This window comes from Brienomyrus brachyistius, chromosome 3 (genome assembly GCF_023856365.1).
Source record: "Brienomyrus brachyistius isolate T26 chromosome 3, BBRACH_0.4, whole genome shotgun sequence".
NCBI lineage: Eukaryota > Metazoa > Chordata > Actinopteri > Osteoglossiformes > Mormyridae > Brienomyrus > Brienomyrus brachyistius.
In genome coordinates this window covers 12362891-12385388 of record NC_064535.1, presented here as the reverse complement: position 1 = coordinate 12385388, position 22498 = coordinate 12362891, and the positions used below count along the sequence as shown (strand labels likewise).

At 46.3% G+C, this 22498-nt stretch overlaps 2 protein-coding genes across 5 annotated transcripts in view; one reads left to right on the top strand and one right to left on the bottom strand.

Annotated features, from left to right (window-relative positions):
• The first annotated feature begins 4202 nt into the window (after nucleotides 1-4202).
• vstm4a (V-set and transmembrane domain containing 4a) lies at nucleotides 4203-13611 on the top strand. The gene is made up of 8 exons (XM_049007443.1): nucleotides 4203-4443; nucleotides 5678-6073; nucleotides 9203-9256; nucleotides 9663-9770; nucleotides 9987-10020; nucleotides 10479-10600; nucleotides 10701-10756; nucleotides 11955-13611. Exons 1-8 carry the CDS (start codon nucleotides 4392-4394, stop codon nucleotides 12078-12080), a joined length of 948 nt encoding a protein of 315 aa, XP_048863400.1. The 5' UTR covers nucleotides 4203-4391; the 3' UTR covers nucleotides 12081-13611.
• A 2733-nt stretch (nucleotides 13612-16344) lies between these two features.
• wdfy4 (WDFY family member 4) overlaps nucleotides 16345-22498 on the bottom strand; it is a 45286-nt gene continuing 39132 nt past the window's right edge. For 3 of the 4 annotated variants that reach the window (XM_049007440.1, XM_049007441.1, XM_049007442.1), the window contains exons 54-62: nucleotides 22146-22358; nucleotides 21919-22042; nucleotides 21089-21246; nucleotides 20832-20990; nucleotides 20558-20737; nucleotides 19670-19852; nucleotides 19202-19289; nucleotides 18249-18360; nucleotides 16345-16910 (exon numbers count right to left, since the gene is read on the bottom strand). In XM_049007440.1, the coding sequence (XP_048863397.1) occupies nucleotides 16844-16910; nucleotides 18249-18360; nucleotides 19202-19289; nucleotides 19670-19852; nucleotides 20558-20737; nucleotides 20832-20990; nucleotides 21089-21246; nucleotides 21919-22042; nucleotides 22146-22358 (1284 nt within the window). In that variant the 3' untranslated portion in view covers nucleotides 16345-16843. Of the gene's footprint in view, nucleotides 16911-18247; nucleotides 18361-18675; nucleotides 19290-19669; nucleotides 19853-20557; nucleotides 20738-20831; nucleotides 20991-21088; nucleotides 21247-21918; nucleotides 22043-22145; nucleotides 22359-22498 lie in introns of those variants that run through there. The other variant, XR_007396844.1, reaches the window with a different exon arrangement.

Here is a 22498-nt window from a genome sequence, read left to right as displayed (position 1 = left end):
TTCTGTTAAACAGGTACTTTCCCCCTGTCATATATATGTATAAAAGAGCATAATTACATGCAGACTCTCCTCAAACACTGTCTTTAATTTGCTTGATTTTGAAGATACTTCTGATACTATTGTGAGGACCACAATACGCTTGTATTGTTTATAATGTAATGAATGTTCACTCAGCATTCAGGAATAGCGCTGATGTTCCAACTCAAATAACAGCTCATTCATGTAAAAAAAGAAAAAATATATACCTACGTCCATATTTCTTTTTCCTTATGGCTGGCAGAATTTTCTAAATGCTGTATGTACAAAGCAAACAGATGTTTCTGACAGGCAAATATTAATAATGAATAATGATCAGCAAAAACGCTTCCGTTAGTACCCACGGCTGCAGAGTTGCTGTAGGTGTTAAAAACATAACACTACAGTTACTGCGGTAATTCCCTTCCCGCCCCTGCTGCAGATTTAAAAGTAGAAAGGCATCTGAGTGCATTTTCCTTCAGTCTGCCACTTACCGTGAGGTCAGGAGGTGTGGAGAGGGTCCATGAAGCCAGCCAGAAGCTGTCAGGCTTCACGCGCTTCCCACAATTCTGCTCCAAACACCCTGCACTATAATTGGAGATGGACACACTGGACACTCTCACAGGAGTCTGGGTTGCCCCCCTGAAGACCCCCAGTGTGATGGACACCCACATATGGACCGCTCTCGCAGGCTGCTGTTCGCTCTGCTGCACCGCTCGCTCACCCACCCCTCATCCCCGACCCCTGACCTCCAACCCCTTCGAGCAGCAGATCTCATGCCTATAGAGAGAGAGAGAAGGAAGGAACTGGCAAAGCCTGGTGAGACGTTGGGAGGTAACGACCTGGCAAGAGTTTGCAAGGTGACCTCTAGTGTAACACTGTAACCATGGCTCAAACCAGCTGTTGCAGTGGGTTTCCATTAAAAGTTTTCTATAACGGTGCTAAAAATAAATTCATTATTTGCTGCTAAGCAGCCGACCAGGCAGTACGCCTACAGCTCCAAGCAGCAAGCTTAGGGGATCAGGTGCCAGTGTGTTACTGTGGTGACTGGCATAGACTAGCAGGCAGGAACTATGTAGTGATTGGTTTGTAGTCACATGGCGAGCAGGCCTGTGATTGGCTCAGGAAATTTAACTTCCACATGCCACAGGACTGTTGTCAGAAGTTTCCAAGAGTCTGTACGAGGAAAAATGTGGGGCTGCTAATAGTCACTGGAAATCATCACGTTTTAGATTGCATGTTTGTGTGTTTTTAAATTGGTCTCTTACCCAAAAATAGTTTAACATGACAATTTCCTCCAAAAGTTGCGACCTGTATTTACATGTCCCCTGCTGCCTAAACTTTCTAAATAAATAAATAAAGCCACAAAATCACATGATCATTTATGTTACCATTTGTCCAAGAATCATGGGAAAATGGCATCTATATGATGGAGGTAGTCAACGTAGATTGAACGGCACCAAATATTAATAAAAATGTATAAATACCTACACAAGTAAACCCTTGGTGTCTCAGTAAAACTACATAAACAGACAGACAGACTAAGCAAAGTAGAAGACAGCAATTCAGATTTCAGACCCTACATACATTTTAAAGAGTTCAGTAAATAATCAATACATGTGGTAAATCAAAATGGTTGTACCTATTAAAATGGATCAGTATGCATAATGTCCTGAAGTTCATGATGTGCTACATTTTACATACTGAGCTTACATCCATGTTGTATGCGCCTAATGTAAACGTTATATGAGCTGAAATATCTGTTATGCAAAAGTGTTTTTAAAAAAAATCTAATTGTTTCTGCTAAGTAATAAGGAAATAGATGTCTGAAGCAGTAGTTGGGTTTGCAGCTTGTTATTCTAAGAGTCCATCAGTTATCCCATGCTTTCTGAGCCATCTGCCACCCCCCCACCCCTACGCTGGGACCAGTCAGAATGAAGGCTTGGTGTTTTCATTACCATTCTGAAGACATGAAGCGAACATCTCTAACATCTCTAATGACACCGAACTTAAAATGTATAAGATGCTGTACAGAATAACTCCTCGCAGCACGGTGAGAGAAATGGGACAGTGCCCCCCCCCCCAGGTCAAGTCTGGTGTCCTGTGACCTCACTGAGGGTGACTGTGTGCAGTTATACCGGAGCCATTGATGAGGCCAGCAGCCGTTGAGCGGATGCCTGGCCTACAGTGGGCAGGTCTTTTGTGCATTAAGCGATATAATTACAAAGCCAACTGACTGAGAGTAATTAGCCTAACGAGCCAATGAGCGAAGTCAATAAACAAGCAGAGTGAGCGGATGATTTAACGTGCTGGCACTGTCGGCTGGTCCTCCTTGCCGTTTACTGGGCCCGGGGGAGCACACATCTACAGCACATATAAAATCGCGCTCCCTTTGATTTCCCCAGATCCAGCAGCTCACAATAAATACTCCCAAGCATTCATAGAGCTCCCCCCACCCCAGCCCCAACCTACCCCCAGAAGCCTGAAAATAAGAGTGCATGGGGCCTGGGAAGCAAGCACGGTCCCTGATCGGGGGCCACAGAGATTGGAGTAAGAGCCACGAGGCCACAGGTGTGTTTTGGGGAGGCCGGCCTTCCCGTCCTCCGCCAGGCTGCTGGAGATAATCCCTCACCCAGTTATACCTATTAATCATCTCTTGGATGAAGGAGCCATTTCGCTGCTGGAGACGACCTGCTTGTGGGAAAGGCAATTGAATGATGGAGAATCACGGCTATCTGCCCTAAGAACATGTTATGGAAGTTCAGGACGCACCAGAACTGCAAGCCGCACATAGAAAAGCAAGCAAATTAGTGTGACTGATCTGTACTCTGACCACTGCTCGTGCTCCTTTCCATGTGTGCCGTCCAGCAACTGAAATTAAACACAGTGTTCATGGTCAGTTCACCGCTGCAAGGGTTTCTCTGAGCCAGCAACCAATGGCATGCAGCAATCAGAGGTAAAACCTGCCAGTTAACGCACAATAATGTATAGTCTTCAGAAATTGTACTCACTAGTAATGAAACAAAAAAACACAAGTTCAAGTGACCCTGGGCATGACATATTCTAGCCACTAGGGGGCAGTGTCAAATTCTCCAACCAGAGGGCATAGGACACGGCAGAAGGCTCATATCAGCTGCTGCTGTCTGAAGAGCACATTTTCTGTGCAATAGCCATAAGTGTATTTTTATGCTAAAAAGAAGATGTTTTTGGCTGGTATTTCATTATAATTTTGAAACTACAGCGCAGTAAGCAGATCTTTGGGAATTAGCACCTTCTGGTGGTGAGGCTGTGGGCTCCCAAAAGCCAGTCCTCACGTCTGCTTCATTTTGTCCTAATCTTTCCCGTTGGTCCTCTATCCATATCCATATCTGTATCCGGCCCACATCTCCCCACAGAACCTAAACAGTAATTAAGTGATACCATTTCATTTGTTATGAAAAAAAATATTTTTCAACCCATGACCCTGAGCAGAATTAGCAGATGGATGGATGGATGGATGGATGGACGGTGCATAAATGGTAGCAAACTCTGTACTCTTTTGACTGCAGCTGTGCCTTTCTACTTAACGAGATGCACATTTCAGTCAAGTGTTCTTTATGAGGGTGGGAGGTTGTGCACACACACACACACACACACACACATACACATATACACACACACACATATACACACACACACAGACACACACACACACAGACACACATACAGACACACACACATATACACACACACACACATATACACACACACTGACACACACACACATACTGTACATATACACGCATACTGCTGTTCACTCTCCACTGCCTCAGAGGGATGCAGAATAACAAGCAACTTTGGCTTTGTAATTAGCAGGAACTCCCCCCCCCATCTCACACCCCTGACTGTGTACCTGACATAGTGACCCCCGTCACCCCAAACCCCAATGCAGTGTACTTGAGAAAGTGCCCCACCCCCACCCCTACACCAAAGCCTGTGCCCTACAGATGCCAGTGCCCCTGACTTCATTCTGTGCTCCCTACAGAGGGGCACACACAGGGCAGCACAAAGGCACACTGGGCGGCTTTGTGGCGGGGTACAAGTAACCCCACAACCAGTTTATCTTCGCTATGGCCGGTGGCACAAAGACCTGCTGCAGGACATTCCCTGCAGCCCCAGCTGGGGGCCTGTCCCACACGCAGTTCCAGCACAGGAAATGACATTTCCTCCGCTGAGCAGGGGAGGGGTGTACGCGGAACGCGGAGGGTGTTTCTAACTGGGAACAGAGAGGCACTGTTTCATATTACACACCAAATGGGAAAAAGAAGGGAGAATAGCCCTTGGACTTGTCTCGCCCGAGCCGCTGCACTGGGGTATGGAGCCTGCAGCTCGGCAAAATGAACATCTCCTCTGCGTTCTTAGTCCTCCTGACTAGGGCTCTGCTAGCAGGTAAGGTGGCTTTTGCCCTTTTTCGGCAGTTGACGGGAAACACTCCTTTCTGCAGAGTAAAGTGATCAGGCATTTGGCAAGACACTGTGGAGATAAAAGGGAGAATTGCAGGCATTTGGTGAGAAAGCCTGGAGAACAGAGGCTGTTTTTTTCCAGAGAAGAATGCATGTAAATGCATGGGATGCACAGAGGTCAAGCCTAAAGCTGATTCTTACCAAGTGGCAGAACTGACAGCGATGTTTTCAGGCACCGGTCACTTGCTGAGTAACTTCAGGTGTGACTGTTTGTTACACGAATTCAGTTCAGCAAAGTTATCAAGGTTTCCTCAGGGATCATGACTGTCTGGAGTTCACCCTCGAGTTTTCTGAAAGGTGCAAGCACGGACTAATCTGTACTCGCTCCTGCTCGAAATGATTTCTGTACCACAAGGAGAGTCATGCCTGGAAACATGTCCATCTAGGTCACCGACTGTCCCTGTGATGTGGCCTCGGCATGTGAGACAAAGAGCAGACTGGCGTGAGGGGGAAGCGTCGTAAATATGGAGCAAAAGTAAACGGGGACGGCGAGCTCAGCACAGATGTTTGCAATCTTCTCTGCCTTGTTGTTCAGCTTCGGTGAAGGAGCCTAAATGATTTCCACCTGCAGCTGGGCTTGTTTTCTTTGGCAGTGGTGCTGCTTTCGAGTATCAAGCTTGTCCCGCATCACACACCTCCTGTAAATTGGGTCAACAGGACGACCCGTCTGCACGAGAGTGGCTCTGCATGCTGTCGCTCCATCAACATGCACCGCATAGCTTTATTTATTACTGTGACTTCAGTTTAAATCTGTGCAGCTAAATTCTATCTACTGCTCTTCCCTGCACAGCGTTTAGCAGCAAGAATAGTATCACAGATGGAGGCAACAATGACATTTACAGAACAGCTTTACAAAGGAGAGGAAAGTCTTTTTTGCAATTTAATCAACAACTATATTACATCAGCTAGGACCTAATGAGAGGTGTCAAAAGTGTGGAAACATCAGACAAACCCAGTAAACTTGTGTGTCTCAAGAGCAGGAAATGTGGTATCATGATTTGAGGGGGGGGGCAAGAGGAGTATAATAATTAATAATAATAATTAATAATAATAATTAATAATAATAGTAAAATTGAAACAAGTCAGAGAGTATAGGGTAAACATGGCCACCCCTCCCACTCCCACTTCTACAGGATCTAAAGCAGTATGTTTCTTCCCAGAGGTCTGTGAGGCCCTCAACGTAAGCGTGATCCCGGGGCCGGTGGCTGTGGTCCCACAGGGGCACAACGCCACACTGACCTGCAAGGTGACCCAGAGGAGGAGGCCCTCCAGCCTGCTGGTGGTGCGCTGGCTCTTCTCGCTGGAGGCCGGCCAGGAGCAGCTCATCGTCAGGATGAACGTGCGCCGCGCCCAGGTCTACGGCAACTACACACGCCGCTTCCACCAGCCCAAAGTCAGCTTCTTCGAGGAGAAGGAGGGCGAGACCTACAACCTGCTCATTTTCAACATCTCCGTGGAGGACCGAGGCCGCTACACCTGCAAGGTCCAGGAGATCACGAAGCACCACAGTCGATGGAGGTCTTTCTCCAATGGCACCGCCACGACCGAACTGAGAGGTAAGAGCATAGAAGCACTCCTTATGCTGGACCTATCCGCAGGGGTGCCGCTAGAAATATAGGGCCTCCAACCAAGACCCTTAGAATTATCTTAACGTTCTCCCCCCGTTTTGGTACCCCTGCCTATCATTGCTATTATGTGACACTGGGGATTCTCATATCATAACAGTCTGCGTTTACATCCTATGGTGAAGGAGGGACGAGGTGCAGTGGTGCGGGGGGGCAGGGCCACAGGGCAGCTGCTTCCCCGAGTCCACTGCATCTGAACTGTGTCCTAAAACTGTCCACAGCTCCACCCCTTGGCTGGTTTCCCAGCCAACGCCAGCGGGAACTGCGGGGGTGACGCTTAGGAACTTAGAAAGCAAGACAGGCCTCTTTAAACTGCGGCCAACTGGCCACCACAGGGCAGTGGACATGGAGGGACAGTGGAAGTAACCATGGTGACCGGGGCAATGGCTCCAGCCCTTTGAAAGCAATCCTAACTTGGCAATGGTGATTTTATATGGTATTCGATAAATACTATTATCTGTATTTATTTTATTATTTATTTCACGTAGGGAATTTACTGTTATACAGTTTTGCTTATTTATTAGCACATATGAGCAGCAAAAACCTCAGCACTCACCATGACTACTCCCCATCTGCTTTCTGCCCTTTCTGCATCATTCACCAACCATGCTACCTTGCATGTATATTGCACAGATGTGCACATATTGCTCCTTGCATGATTCCCTGCCAGGAGAAACAGCACTCGCGGTTGACGTACGTTACGCTTGTGTGATCTGAGATGACGACAGAGGGAATCTTGGCAGAGACGCCACAGAAAATATTGACACTGGCCTCTATCGGGCCTCCCTGTTGAACGGACAGAATCACAGCTCAGCTCTGGGCTAAATTACAGTCCCGAATGTAGTGAGATGGCATGGTGTCTAATTTCTGTCTCTATGGGATCAATGATTCCTCTTCTGAAGGAGACAAAGTGAATGCTTAGCTCAGGGAGACAACATGATGCCTCATTAACAGAGGCTCCTCTCCACACCCCAAGCAACTCAACCCTGGTAGTGTACATGGTGCTAGAACAGACCTGTAATTGTATAGAATACAGGTCTATCATGGTGATCAGGCTTTGGTGGCCTATTGGCAGTAGATTATGCTGGTTACTTATAAAATCAGCCAGCTAACTTTCACAGCCAAAAGCCGGTCGAGTTAATACAGCAGTGTCACTTAACTGAATTCCTAGCATCCTGGTTATAGGCAAACACAATTCATGCTACATTTCATATTTCACAAAAATATGTTCAAACCAGCATGATGACTTCTAAGATGAAGATTAAAATAATCTCTAGTCAGGCATACTCTGATTAGATATGGTCTGTCTCTAACTGGACAAGAAAGACATTTCTAACATCATCTTGAAAGATATTATACCTAGCCTTACGTTGGTTTTATTAAAGCCCAAAATTCAAAAAAAAGAAAGAAATGGGAGATGAGAGGTAGTGAAAATGTTCAGATTTGTGGTTTACTGCCTCATTAATCTAAGCGTCAGCACCTCTCTAAAACCAAAACAACCCTCACAGGTCACATTTTAACTGGTCTTGATCACATGGCAACTTGTTGACTTGTCTGAGGTGAGGCTGTCCTCCGGTCAGAAGGGGAGAAAATTGTCGCAGACAGATTTTGGGATGAATAAATTCATTCCACAAACCTGCACTGGATAATGTGACAACCTCAAGGTGTGAGCTCCGTGAGCTTGGGTCCTTCCATCTGGAAACCATACATATTTTGACCTCAAAGTAGCCCACATATAAGCACAAGCTCCAGCACCTATATTGTATTTGGAACGTGAATCACTAAATCAATCAGAATGCTCATTACATTTACATGTTTAAGCAGATGCTTTGGTCCAAAGAGACAAGTGAGGCAAATAGCACATTGCAGAATGAGGTTCCAATGAATGAGCAGTACTGGGGCAGGAGCATTACAGCAATGACACAACAATGTCTAACAAAAAAAAAAGACACTAATTAGACAATTCAGTTTTCATTAGAAAGGAGAACCATAGTGCATGAACCCCTGCATTCACTTTTAAAGACTAACAGAGACTGACTGATGTCTACAAGCAGCAGTAAACCTAATGACAGACCTTATCTTATTATTCCATGGTGGACTGCCATCTAACCGGTGTTATGCAAGTTCACCCATAACATTAACTAAAGTTTACTTCACACAGATTAAAATGTACTAATTCACATTCATGTCTTCCGATTATTTTTATGAGCTGCTCAGAATTCAAAGTGAAATTTCTGGTCAGAAAAATATCACTATTAAAATATCACTATTAAAATATCACTATTAAAATATCACTAGCATCATCTACCATTAGAAAGTATTTGGAGTCTATTTTATCAATATAAACAAATCATTAGTGTCGCGAGCAGCACATCGGAGCACATGAACACTGATCAAGACACTATTCTCTTTATAATCCCAACATGAACAAATGATGACACACATTATTGCAAAAGGTTAGGTCATGGAAATTTGCACTTAAGCTCTCTAATAGGTCCTGCTCTTGAGTTTAACCAGGGGAAACAACTTTGTTCTAATAACTGTTTATCATCTCCTTTGTGAAAGAGATTTATTAAAACCAATTCTCAGTGGTAAATACTAAGTATGGAAACTGGGTCATTTCTGTTGCTATTGAAGGCTCTTTATTACTGTAGAAGCACAATCCTTCTCCAGACCAGAGCCAAATAATTTTAATGCGCCATGATGCCGATACAGTGAAGCATGTTCTTCATTTAGCTAAGTGCCCCCTAGTGTTGCCCTGGGGAAGTGTCTTTCATCAGACTCCCAGAGAGCCAGACTGTGGCTCCTGACCGGGGAGACCTCAATGCTGAGCGTGGCTATCGTCCTTTGCCAGCGGTTTGGGTATTTATAGGTTTTTTCTGGACAGCACTCGGGGCGTGTGCCACCGCAAGCAAGTGCTACAGGAAGCAGGATTTTTTAAAAAAGGAAAGACAGACCTCAGCTCTGTTACTCAAAACTCATGTCTCTGCAAAACAGGCACTCGTGCTGTGTCGGACTTCTGCAGCAACAAGAGAATTTTCTCTGCCTCTTGTCTTCTAGTGCACTTCCTGTCAGAGGTGGAGAAGAGCCATGGGATATGGCGGCTGCTTCAAGGTACTGTCCATTTATTTTCCCCAGAAAGTACAACTGCCTTGCGTCTTCTAAATGATTTTCCAATAGTTTTATGGTGTGTTTAGGGCCATCTTTCAGCCAAAGCTCACTCAGGACCACACAGCAAACATTAAAGGTCACAGCAGAAGCCTTTGGTGCCTCAGACTGTTTCTCTGTTTGGACTCAATCCATATAAATGAGCTTCACTCTCCAAAATGTGGCCTATTGCAGCCCACGTGCTGATCTTCCAACAGACTGGGTTCCAGCACAGCCCAGTTTGGTAAACCCCAGTGCCCTAGACAGTGTTAGGGCAGTGGTAGGTACCAGTGGTTTACCTGCTTACACAGGCTCCTGCAAAACTTCAGATCAGGCTGGATGGGATGGTTTGAGGAGCCTTTCTGTGTTTCAGACGTGTACCTGTGTGCTGTGCTCATCTGCTCTGCTGGGCTGATATGCATGTTCCTGTTCACGGTCATCCTCTCCTGCCAGTACCTGCGCAGAAAGCAGAGACTGAGAGGTAGGCATGCGTGTTACAGACACAGGAAGCCGGGTGTCTCTCTGGTTTTGCATGCAGGACTCTTCCCGAATCCCAGTCTACCACGGAAGAGTAGCATCGTATTAAACTGGAAAATAAATGAGTGTTCTTCACTCACTATCTATCATTTAACATTCATTTAAGCACTTGTAAATGAATAAATGTGTGACCATTTCTTTCTGCCTCATTCCTTTGCAGGCAATTACTATTTGGTCAAGTGTCCTCAGAACAGGTAGGCCCCTCCCCCCCAGCAGTGACAAAAACAATGACTCTTTAAAAAAAAAAAAAAGACTGTGAAACAACCATAGAAATGATTTGTTACTGCCACGGGGAACGTTTAATTAGTTTCGGGGAGGAACGTGCACCGTGATTCGTCAAGCTGTACATTCAGTGTGATGGTTCCCATGGCAGCTGTCTGCAGCACCCGCCCGGCCTCCCCCCATGACGTGGTACCACAGGCTCGCAGTCTATAAAATGCCATGACAGCAATCTGTGAGGCTAACAGCTCACATGTGTCGAACAGGACCAGGACGTCGATAAAACGTTCCTTCATCTGCACACTCTCACACTCTCTCTCTCTCTTTGAGATTGGCTCGCTCGCCCAGCATGCAGAGCCCGTACCCTGAAATGCAGTCACAGTGCCCTTTGTCCACTGCGTCTCACACACGGCTGTAACCTGTCACTTCCCAGCTCGGGGGAGACAGTGACCAGCGTGCTGAGCCGCTCTCCCGGCATGGGGGAGAAGGGGAGGAGGCCGTCCGGCGAGAGGCCCAGGGGCCGCGCTGAAGCGGCGCCAGAAGTACCAGCCAAAGGTAACAGCAGCTCGGCACGGCCGAAAATGCCTCGCACTCCCGGGCGTAACTCGAGCCTCATCTCCTCCTTTTGACCCTCTCTTCTGTTCTCGTTTATCAGCTCCCACTGCAGACAAACTGAAGAAACCCAAGCTATTAAGGCCTCAGCCCAAGAAGGTAGTACTGCACCATTTCCATGCCACCTATCTGTTTCTCCCCAAGACCATGTACTCGTCTTCTAAATTAAAAGGACATTGACCACTAAATCATCAAATCAAATTAATAAAAATTTATGGTAGCACTTTACTGAAGGCCATGTTTTTAGTAATTTATAAACACATTCATAACACATTATAATGCATTCATAAAGCTTTATAAATACAGCTATATTTGTAAAAAGGCATAACACATTACAACCATGTTTATTATGCATTAAGAATGCTCTATGAAGCTCTCATTTATAATGCCCTATAGATACCTTATAATGCATTCTAACGATCGGTATAAGCATTAAGGATGTTTTGTACTGCATTATTTACAATTTGACTGATATTAAATCATTTGTTTTATTTTTCCTGTTTCTTCATATTTCCGTTATATTATTACTGGCTGAGGGTTTCCCCGCACGATCACTGCGTAATACTTAACGCTGCACTTTCTGCAGCCGCTACATTTTATTTTGTTTTTATTGCTTCCTCATCACTGCATTTAATTTGGTACAAACGTGTAATTAAAAAACGCCTGGCACGCTTGAGGAGCACTGTGCCACCGATCGCAATGAGCACCACAGAATCACACGACCCCGAGCTGGTCACATGACTGGGCAAGGCCAGGCCAAGGGCCATCTGTGGCTAATAAAATGAAGCATGTGAGCCACGTAACTCGAAGAAAGCTTCTGATTGAACCCAGTGGAGAACTGAGGCCTTGTTGGGGGGAAAAGCCTGAAAGACGGACTTAGTAAATAAAATAATGGGATTCCTAAAAATGGTTGCGCTATTTGACATGTGATCAGAAGCACATTAACCTGGTCAGAGGCCCCTGGGCTGTTTGAGGTTTCAGAGGTTTTCAACAGGACGGGTGGCAACTCCAGGTTAAACAAGATTAGTTGAGGCCCCCTTGCACCCGTAGCCTCCGGGATAGGCAATGAACCCTCCACCCCCGTGGCCTTGAATAGGACAAGATGTTACAGAAAATGATAGATGGATGGATAGTTGTGGCCCCTTTTTAGTGGAGGCCCCTGGGTTTCAGCCCAGGTAAACCCATACATTATGTGGCCCCTGCATGTGTCCCTGCCTCACAGCCACTTAGGGACAACATTACAGGGCATACATGTCTTCAAGGGCTGACTCTTCTCCTTTCACCTTTGGCCCCCCAGCCTCAGATTTTGGAGGACTCCCTGACCTACGCTGAGCTGGAGCTGGCCAAGCCGCAGCCAGAGACGAAGTCGACCTGCACAGGCACCGTCTACGCCCAGATCCTCTTTGAGGAGCAGCATCTTTAGACAGCCCCATGCGTGGGTAGTCCCTTTGTGGTGCAGCCTTCAGTGGTGCACTCAGGCCGGCTATGAAAACGCGTAATGTACCGAAGTCACGCAAATAACATCTGTGCATGTTGGTTCCCTCCTTTTAACACGCGGTCCTCGCACAAACGCAATTAAGATGCGCTTTATTTCCGGAATTTTATTACTAGCGGACATTACAGAATTTCCTGTGCAGAGATTTGAATATCTCTAGGTTACACACAGTCTGTGAGCCACAGGGAAAAGCCACAGATAGGCGGATTAAAAGCGTCACATATGAGGGAATGGGAAGCCCAGTAACCTCACCCTAATGATGGAGCGTGACAGTGTCAGGCGGCCGCCCCTCGCTGGCTCTGTGAAGGTCATGCTGCAGTTAAACAGACATGAGAGCAGAGATGGCAGCAGCCCAGTCATTAGTGTCAAAGCCATAGTGGAGAGTCTCTGGGTCAATCCCACGGACCGCAGCTTAGGGATGACATCGAGCAACCCCCAGCCCTGCCCAGCTGCTGAGGACTGCGATGAACCCGCTAATGGTTACATTTATTAAAAATTACCCTAATTGTAATCATGCTTAATAATTAGTTTTACAGTGCATTATAATTGGGTTAGACTACAAGATGGTTCTGCCTAGGTGCTATAATTTATTTGATTTAATTATTTGAAGGAGCCAAACAGTCTGACATTTAATATCATAAAATCACTGGTGTATTAAAATTGAGATGGCCATTGTCTTTTAGAAGGTCATTTGCTTCTTCGTGGGACAGATATATGGTGATTATTTTCCGGTCTATTAAGCTCCTCCACTTAGCACAATTAGCGCAATGTGCAGAGGTTAAAGAGAGAGCCAGTCTCCAGGCTGTGGTCACAGCAAATATTCACGGCCAGCTGCACCTGCCCTTCCCCTCTCTGAAAGGTATACAGTGTGGGGGAGGGGTCTCTCTTGGACTGCCCCCTCCCCACCCGAAGGACAGGTCCTCCAGGAATAAACAGCAAAAGCAGCTCCAAATCTCTCTTCTGCTCTCCCTGGAGTCCAGGCTCTTAGCATGATTTACACCACAGGCTTGGATTTGACATCATTCTTGCAGAATTTATAGTTTAGTTCATCCTAAAACATCAGTCTTGTCTGTTAGTTAGAAAGCTAGAAAGAGAGGTACATACTCTCAGTGGGGGAACAGGCGAGATCACCTTCCTTCTTTCCAAGCACCTATCTGTACTGTGAGCGTGAACTCAAGAGCCAGCTCCCAATCAGACAGCTAAAGCCATGCCTCTATTTTACCATAATTATCTTCAAATTTACTTATTCAACCCAAAGCCTATGAGAGGAATCAGTAACAGTCAATAATACAATGCACTTCTTGTGGCAACTTGGCCTAGTTTGTGAATTTTGTTTCCCATCTGAATCCAATAACGATGTGTGATGATTTTATTCCTAGTCATTACTGAAGGTGCCCACAAGGTCATAGGATGTTGTGTGTGTTCAGTGAATAGGAGTAATAAATAGTCTATGACATACTGTCTGTTTGCATAGCTGAACTTCCGTTGATGCCACGGACCTGGTCAGTTGCGTATGTCAAAAACACAGACGATTTCCACGCCACTAGCCTAAACGTTAACCATGCTGCTAGCAGCACTGTTAGCTGTCCAATTAGCCGTACTGCTAGCTGTGCTGTTAGCTGTGCCGATAGCCGTACTGCTAGCGGTGATGTTAGCTGTGCTGTTAGCCGTACCACTAGCTGTGCCGATAGCTGTGCCACTAGCAGTGCTGTTAGCTGTGCCGATAGCCGTACTGCTAGCTGTGCTGTTAGCTGTACCACTAGCTGTGCCGATAGCTGTGCCACTAGCAGTGCTGTTAGCTGTGCCGTTAGCCGTACCACTAGCTGTGCCGATAGCCGTACTGCTAGCTGTGCTGTTAGCTGTGCTGTTAGCTGTACCACTAGCTGTGCCGATAGCTGTGCCACTAGCAGTGCTGTTAGCTGTGCCGTTAGCCGTACCACTAGCTGTGCCGATAGCCGTACTGCTAGCTGTGCTGCTAGCTGTGCTGTTAGCTGTGCCGTTAGCCGTACTGCTAGCTGTGCTGTTAGCTGTGCCGTTAGCCGTACCACTAGCTGTGCCGATAGTCGTGCTGCTAGCAGTGTTGTTAGCTGTGTCCATCCTGCACTCAGTTTCACGTCGTCGTCTCCATCTCTCCACCTGCCTTCCTCTTCTCACATGATTCTTATGCTTGATGGCAGCAATTAGCGAATGCAGCTCCGAAGGGTGAAAGTAGTGCCACGATTAGTGGGGCATTCATGCTGGGGGGAGGGGGACGGGTCACATCACTGATTCTCCCCCCCCCAGTTTGAGAAATAACCCTTTCAAGTATGTACAGATCCTCCTAGGAGAAACAGGCTGTGGTTACGCTGGGAGAGCCAGCAAACGCCCTTGGGCACAAATCCACAGCTTTATTTATGCAGACAGAAATCAGCTGTTTTCTTTGGTTCATTCCCGTCATGCTCACGTTCGTTTCAACGTCCCACAGTCTTCTCATTCAAAGTTAACCTCCCATTAGCAGTGGAAAAATAATGAACACTTCTTAATGACAGAAACCCATATAGAATTTCAGGTAAAAACCACCTGATCTCTTTCATAACTTTAGATTGTATGACTGCATCTAGAAAGATTGGGTACACAAAGAATATTGAGATAAAAACTAAGTAATATTTGACAATTAATGGCCAAATCACCACCATGATTTAAGTTTAATGAAGGACAGAACTTACACCTAACGAGTGACATCTGTGCATAATCAAGCTTCATCTTGGTCGGTAAATATAAAAAGGTTTAAAAGCCATCTACATTTGAAACCGTTTATATGCTATTTAATTACTTCTGACACGAGGAAATGAATACTCAGAGCAAAATGAACATTCTGTGTAGAGCTTTTCTTGTGGTACAATAAATGCATACTACTAATTATGACACAGATCTGGTAGTTTCTAAGAAGGATCAAAGGGATTTATCCTTTAAACTAGTGAATATAAACACTGCATTTAAATAACCCATCAAAGCAGATAACAGCACAAGGCCACACCAAAATCATGTGAGTCAGCTGAACTCCTTCAGCTGCTCCAGCCAGATTGCACTACTGGGATCTTGGCATGTTTACTTACTGTTTAGAGGTGATGACGGCACCACACAAAGCAGAGCCTGGCTTACAGCTCCTCCCAACGCACCCCAGAACCTCAGCAGAACATTCCATTTCATCATCCACCTCGCACTTTTGTTCCTGTAATGACGGAAATCTTACTCTGCGCTTATTCCTGTCCACCTCCAGTTTTTTTGTTTCCAGAAGATATAATGCTGTGATTTTAATTATGCACTACAGTGTGGTTTGATAACAAAGAGGAAACTGCCTGGTGCACCTTCAGGTTCTCTGCCCATTAGGACTGTAGTGGAAAAAAGTTGTGGAGGCAGCCGGAGAGATATGGCCTGATAGAGGAAGTCTGAAAGGCTCTGAGAGAAACAGTCTGATAGAGGCAGCCTGTAAGAGATGGTCTGATAGAGGCAGCTTGAGAGAAGCAGCCTGATAGAGGCAGCCTGAGAGATATGGCCTGATAGAGGCAGCCTGTAAGAGATGGTCTGATAGAGGCAGCTTGGGAGATATGGCCTGATAGAGGAAGTCTGAAAGGCTCTGAGAGAAACAGTCTGATAGAGGCAGCCTGTAAGAGATGGTCTGATAGAGGCAGCTTGAGAGATATGGCCTGATAGAGGCAGCCTGAGAGATATGGCCTGATAGAGGCAGCCTGTAAGAGATGGTCTGATAGAGGCAGCTTGGGAGATATGGCCTGATAGAGGAAGTCTGAAAGGCTCTGAGAGAAACAGTCTGATAGAGGCAGCCTGTAAGAGATGGTCTGATAGAGGCAGCTTGAGAGAAGCAGCCTGATAGAGGCAGCCGGAGAGATATAGCCTGATAGAGGTAGTTTTAGAGGCTCTGAGAGAAACAGTCTGATAGAGGCAGCCGGAGAGATATGGCCTGATAGAGGCAGCCGGAGAGAAGCAGCCTGATAGAGGCAGTTTGAGAGGCAGCCTAGAAGACACCAAACGTGAAGCAGCCAGAGATACACAGAATAATGGAAAGTTATAAAGGTGACATGAACCCAGATTTTCCAATTATAAATCTCTCTCCAACTTTCCCAGTTCTGAGTCCATGTTTACAAAAGTTATTTTGGATATGAAGTCTCAATATGAAGTACAAGAAAGAGCTACATTTCTGTTTCATAAAGGAACAACATTAACTTTATTATTCACATACATGAGCCAACACTGGTGAATGTCTGGTAAAACACTGTACTTCAAGATTCATCAGGCAAAAAGTCCGATGCACACTAAAGCTGCCCAGACAACAGTCGAGACTTCGCTTTCTTATTGGTGCCATCTTGAAACGCTTGTTCCTGTTAACCAGCTGAAACCCAAGCAGTAAACATCAGCCATGCGTTATCTCCTAGTGACGAATAGATAGTCAGCTCGGTTGCAATGACGATCAGTTTCTGGGTTAATAAAGGGCACGTCCATCAAACCAAACAGCACAGTACAGCAGGCCAGTGGTGCAGTTTTGAGCATCTCTGCTGTTGACCTGGTTCATGAGCTGGGAGAAATGAGCTGGGAGAAAGACTGCACATAATTCCCAGAACATGGCACCCCTAGTGGACTCCTCAGGAAGTGCACAGTCTGTCCGGTGAGCGTGGTGGGAACAGGGCTGCCCTTGTTTAAGCCTCATAAGACCAGCTGAACACCCGGCCCCAGACGTCCCCCACCAGCAAAGAGTTGTAGGTCCTGAAAAAAAAGTGAACAAATCAAAATTGAGGGCCACATCTATCACAGCTCTGAAAGTTTAACATAGTGTTTCTGTACAAAAAAGACAAATATACAAGGGTCATCTTGACAAGCTTGAGAATATTTTCAAAAAATAAAAAAGTTACAATTAAGTACAGTGCTTCAATTTTTTGTGGAGAGCGATTGACACCTTAACTTTGTAGGTATATAAAAATTATGTCATTTGTTGCTCTGATGTAATGAGTTTTTACCATTTCCCCAAAATAGGTTTTCAGATGAAATAATGCAAAACTTGATAAAAATGTTTTCAAATCTTTAAACTTTATTGCATGCACAATAAAGAATCATTTTGTATGATAATATGTATTGCTCAATTTTTTGATAGTTTTATCATTTTTTTTCCCATCTCAATAACTCTTGCCCTGGATTTGATGAAATACTTTTATTTATTACAAAAATAAATGGTAATATAATAAAACAGATTAACTACCCCACAGGCAAAATCGACAGTTTAGACAATGAAGTTGTATAATTTGAGTCGGTCTTCAAACAAATTTAAAAATGAGAGAAAATTAATATGTTAATATGTTATGTGAGTTTGTGAGAATGACCCACGAGCAGAAGACAGCTTCATGACAGTAGTTACTGTGCACTGGACATCTTATATGTAAGGTGCAGAAATCTGATGAAGTCTGTGCAAACTGCAGACAATTTTTACATTGTACATAATCTTGTAAATACAGATGACAGCAGGAAAATCCTGAGGTCAAAAGGCTGTATAAACAGGAAGAAACTAATGCCATCTCAAAGGAACACAGCAGAAAAATAATATATATATATACAGAAGAGACTGTTTTTCTGCTTTATATAAATCCATCCATCCATCCATTTTCCAAACCGCTTATCCTACTGGGTCGCGGGGGGTCCGGAGCCCATCCCGGAAGCAATGGGCACGAGGCAGGGAACAACCCAGGATGGGGGGCCAGCCCATCGCAGGGCACACTCACACACCATACACTCACACATGCACACCTACGGACAATTTAGCAACTCCAATTAGCCTCAGCATGTTTTTGGACTGTGGGGGGAAACCGGAGTACCCAGAGGAAACCCCACGATGACATGGGGAGAACATGCAAACTCCACACACATGTGACCCAGGCGGAGACTCGAACCCGGGTCCCAGAGGTGTGAGGCAACAGTGCTAACCACTGCACCACCATGCCGCCCCCGCTGTGAGTGGCCTGTTCTGAGATCAGTGAGTAGACTGAATACTGTACTGAGAGAGGGCCAGGTAAAAGAGTGGCTTGTTCTGAGATCAGTGAATAAATACTGTACCGTGAGACTGCCAGGGCCGTAACTGCCGGGTTGTTTCTGTAACGCTGGCGTGAGACTGTCTGACTCCGATTTAGCTCCTGAAAAAGGACCAGGTGTCTCTCCCAGGCTTTACCTGGAGAACAGCAAAAATTAGAAGCTGTTTTTATTTATGGTCAGCATGTTGATAAATTGAGAAAAATATATCTAATATAAGCCTTCACCGTTATAAGAGGGGTTGTCCCAATTTAATTTCTACATTGTGATAGTTATATGCGCTGACGCTGGGCTGTAACCAATGTGTGCTAAATTGGATTTGGGTATTATTGCTTTCTAAATTGCATGCCTAGTTCAGCAGAATTGCTCATCAGTGTTTACTGGCTGTATGTTTAATAACTTTCCCCATAATTCCTTGCTGCAAACCCTAATGCCCTGTGCAACTGACACGTACATTATGAACTTCTGTCCTGGCCTCGTGCAGTGAGACTTCTTTGACTTCACAGGCTGCTAAACTTCGGTGTAGGTGTAACTTGATTTATAAGGAGTATTGCTGAAGACGGCATTTTCTGTGGTGTTTCTCATATTACATGCATAACTTAAAAATATTTAGCAGCTTATATCAAATCACAAACCTAAAAACCACGATGAGCAAAGAAAACCTTTGTAAAGCATCTCTTCACAGAGCCAATTAAAGAGGTTCTCTCACTACTGCCTAAATGAGCCTGTAAGGCAAGAGGACATACTTTTACAGCTGCATGTTATTTATTTAGCAGATGCTTTCATCCAAAGTGACGTACATTTGAGAAGGCAGAGTCAGATATTCCCTGGGGCAATTGGGGATTAGGGGCCTTGATCAAGGGGGCAATGGTGTAACCACTCCGCTGACCCTAGGATTTGAATCCGCAACCTTCTGATCACAGGTGCAGCATTCTGTAGGTCAGGATGGAGTAACAAAGTCTGAAGGATGACGGTGTTACCAGCTTCCTGCGCAGCTCTAGGCTCGGGGGGTGACCCCGCCCCCTGGTTTTCTGGTACCCACATCCTGGAATATTCAGTCTTCCACACCTGAGATATGGAAGAGGGGAGGAAAAGCGAACACAGATATAATAATTGACACTTTATTGATCCCCATGGGGATTGTTCTTTGTGAAGGGCAGCTACCTATTGGCAGGCCCAGGGAGCTGGGAGTTAAGAGCCTTGCTGAAGGACCCGCAGACGTTCTGAGGCTGGGTCACACATTTAGGAACAGACACAGCCAGCCAGACGTGCCTCATTTTGAAGCTGATGTGGTTTAATAAGTTCACCTGTGTCGGCTAAACCTAACATCTGCTGTTATTTATGCACTAGTGAAGCTGAACAGTGATGAAAAGAGCAGCTACTTGAAGGGGAGACAAAGGCCTGCCACGTGTAACACATTCAGAGAATGCGAATCCTCCTCCTCTCACCCGAACGATGCCGTCGCTGCAGCCTGTCACCAGCACGTTGCGAGGGTCCCACTCGTGCTTCTGCGTGAAGCAGCAGCACAGGATAGTCCTGTCTGAGCCACAGCCCATGTCGATCCAGGATAGCCGCTGCCCTTTCATGGTCCACAGGTAGAGGTGGGACCCGGTGCAGGACGCAATCTCCCCCTGGCAAAAGCACCAAGTCTGTTGTGAAATGACCATCCACAACAGCGACACCCAACCCATCAAGCACCCCCAAGGAGCGACTCAAATACAAACCTTTTAATAGAAAACATATAGTGGTTGTGATTTAAAACACGCATTTAAAAAAAACTTTCAAAAATCTTCAATACACTCTAAATGTATAAACGTATTCATTCAGGGCCGGTCCAGCCCATAGGCAACAAATGCGATCGCCTAGGGTGCCAATTAATTAGGAGGCGCAAAAGAGTGACTGAAAATAATCAGAAGAAATACCTCTGATTGCATTCTGTAACATTACAGTTATTTACACTAGTTTTAATATTTAAGTGCTTCTGCGACAGACGGAAACTAGCTAGTTAGCAGCCAGACATCCTGTGCTACTGAAATGTTTTTAACATAAATGAATTGACAGAATTTGTTTTCTGCTGTGGGGGGTGGGGGGGGTAGTCAGCAGAATCTCACCCCAGGCACCAGAACATTCAGGGCTGGCCCTGTATTAATTACAAAAACACGTGCAGCTGAAACTGATCATTACGTTTTTGCTCCCTGCTGTCAAACATAAAACGCTGGGTAATGGCGGACTGGGGTATGTCTTTGACCTTCTTCTCCCTGCTGGCCAGATTAACGCCGCAGGGAATGTGGTGTGCATTCAGCACCGTCCCGACATGCGCCGGCACTGCGGCTCACTGTGAGGTCATTGATGGCTAGAGCGGTCAGGCTCCCTCTGTGCCCCGGCAGCTGAGTGATGTAGCTCAGCTCCTCCAAGTCCCACAGGATACAGCTGCGGTCCCGCGAGCCGCTGACGATGACGTTGTAAGCCTCGGAGGCAGCCAGGCAGGTGACAGCATCCGTGTGTCCGTACAGCACCTGAAAGGAGACCCCTCAGACACTTCACATCCCGCTTTGCTCTTCCCGACAGCCTGACTCCTCTGCCTATGCTTGCCGCTCAGGTGGCCCCCACCTGCTTGAGGCCCATGTGCTGGAGCTTGTCCTTGCTGAAGGAGACATCCCATACACACAGCACGGTGCTGGTCCCCGCCGTGATCAGGGTGCCTGGGCTTGGACAGACTGCACACAGGCACTCGCCCCACTCGGTCAGGCTCTCACAGATAGTGATGTGCTGTGGCCAGAAATAAGGGGGGGGGGGGGGTCTTAACATCCTCAAGCATCTCGACTGAGCTGCCCCACTGATCTCTGAGAAACAAGCTGCCGCAGTACCTTCTCTGACCCATAGGTCCCGAAAGCACAGGAGTTGTCTGGGAAACCCCAGGCAAAGAAGATGCTCCACAGTGGAGGTATAAGAAGCCGGTTCTTCTCCACGGCGAGTAACTCCTTCTCGCCACAGATGATGCAGCCCACAGGTCCCCGGGTCAGTTCTGGGTTCATGCACAAGAAGCACAGTCATATACACAGCAGCAGAGAGGTTGTTCTGTGTTCAAAAGACTACCGTGACCCTTATATATGTACTTCCAGGGACTGAATCCAACACTGCTGATTTATACTGTGAGAACAATAGAGCGTCACGGGAATCATAACTGAGCTTATGTGCTGAACTACAGAGAAGCTCACTGTAGCAATCCTGCAGACACCATGTGGGGGAATTCTTCTGCGCTGACCCTAATACTCACCTAACAATTTATCTCTATTTATTTATTGATCAAATGACAAACTGGGTCACAATATGCAGGAGCCCGCATGGCTGAGAGAAAGTCATCTAATTTGGCGGAGAGGGCCGTTTGGGACTTTCCGGTGATTAAATAAGGCTCACTCGCGGAATCATCACGCCTGGCCCCACTAATGGAGAAGACTGCTTCCTCCCCGCCCGTGAAAGCCGCCTCGCAAAAACACTACCCAGCATCTTCTCCTTCCGGCCTAGTGCTCCCCACAGAGCCGGGCGGCCTCACGCACAGCAGCTGAACACCAGGATAAAATAATAAGGTGACAAAGGATGATTAAACACCGGCCCCTGTGGGCCAGCCCACACACCACTGAAAGGAGCTTCCAGAGAGTTCCGGAGAGTGGCTGCGAGCGGGCTCTCAGCAGGGTACCTTTCAAAGGCTGGATGGACGGCTTCAGTTTGTTCAGCCGGTAGAAAAATGGCACGGTAATGGTGATCTCCTTGGCCACTGAGCTCTTGTGTCCGCTCCTGGGAGGATGGGGCTTGGAGAAGAGCTGAGACCAGAGCTCACACTTACTATGGTATTCAGAACGTGGCCTAGCAATGCACTTCATACAAATGTACGATTTTCAGAATGTGTTGTTAACTGCATCATACCTGCTTCGGAATCTGCCCAAAATTACTAACAAAGCCCAGGACGGTGCTCTTCTTCAACGGATCTTTCATGTTGCCCAAGTCCAGCTTGTCGGCATAAAAGTATGGGTGGAAGGTATTGACGGCGTCCACCGCGGCCGAGCCCTGCTGCTTGTAGCCGAAGATCAGGTCTATCCACAGGTGGAGGTGGGCGCTCACGTAGTCACACTCTAGAGCCTGTAGGGGGCATCAGTGAGTCAGTACCGAATGTGAGTCTGCAGAAGTATCACCGCACCAAGTAACCCAGCTATTGCTGATTGAATTTAAAGGCTGAAGACCACCAGACCCCAACACCCACACGACCCACAGCACTGGCA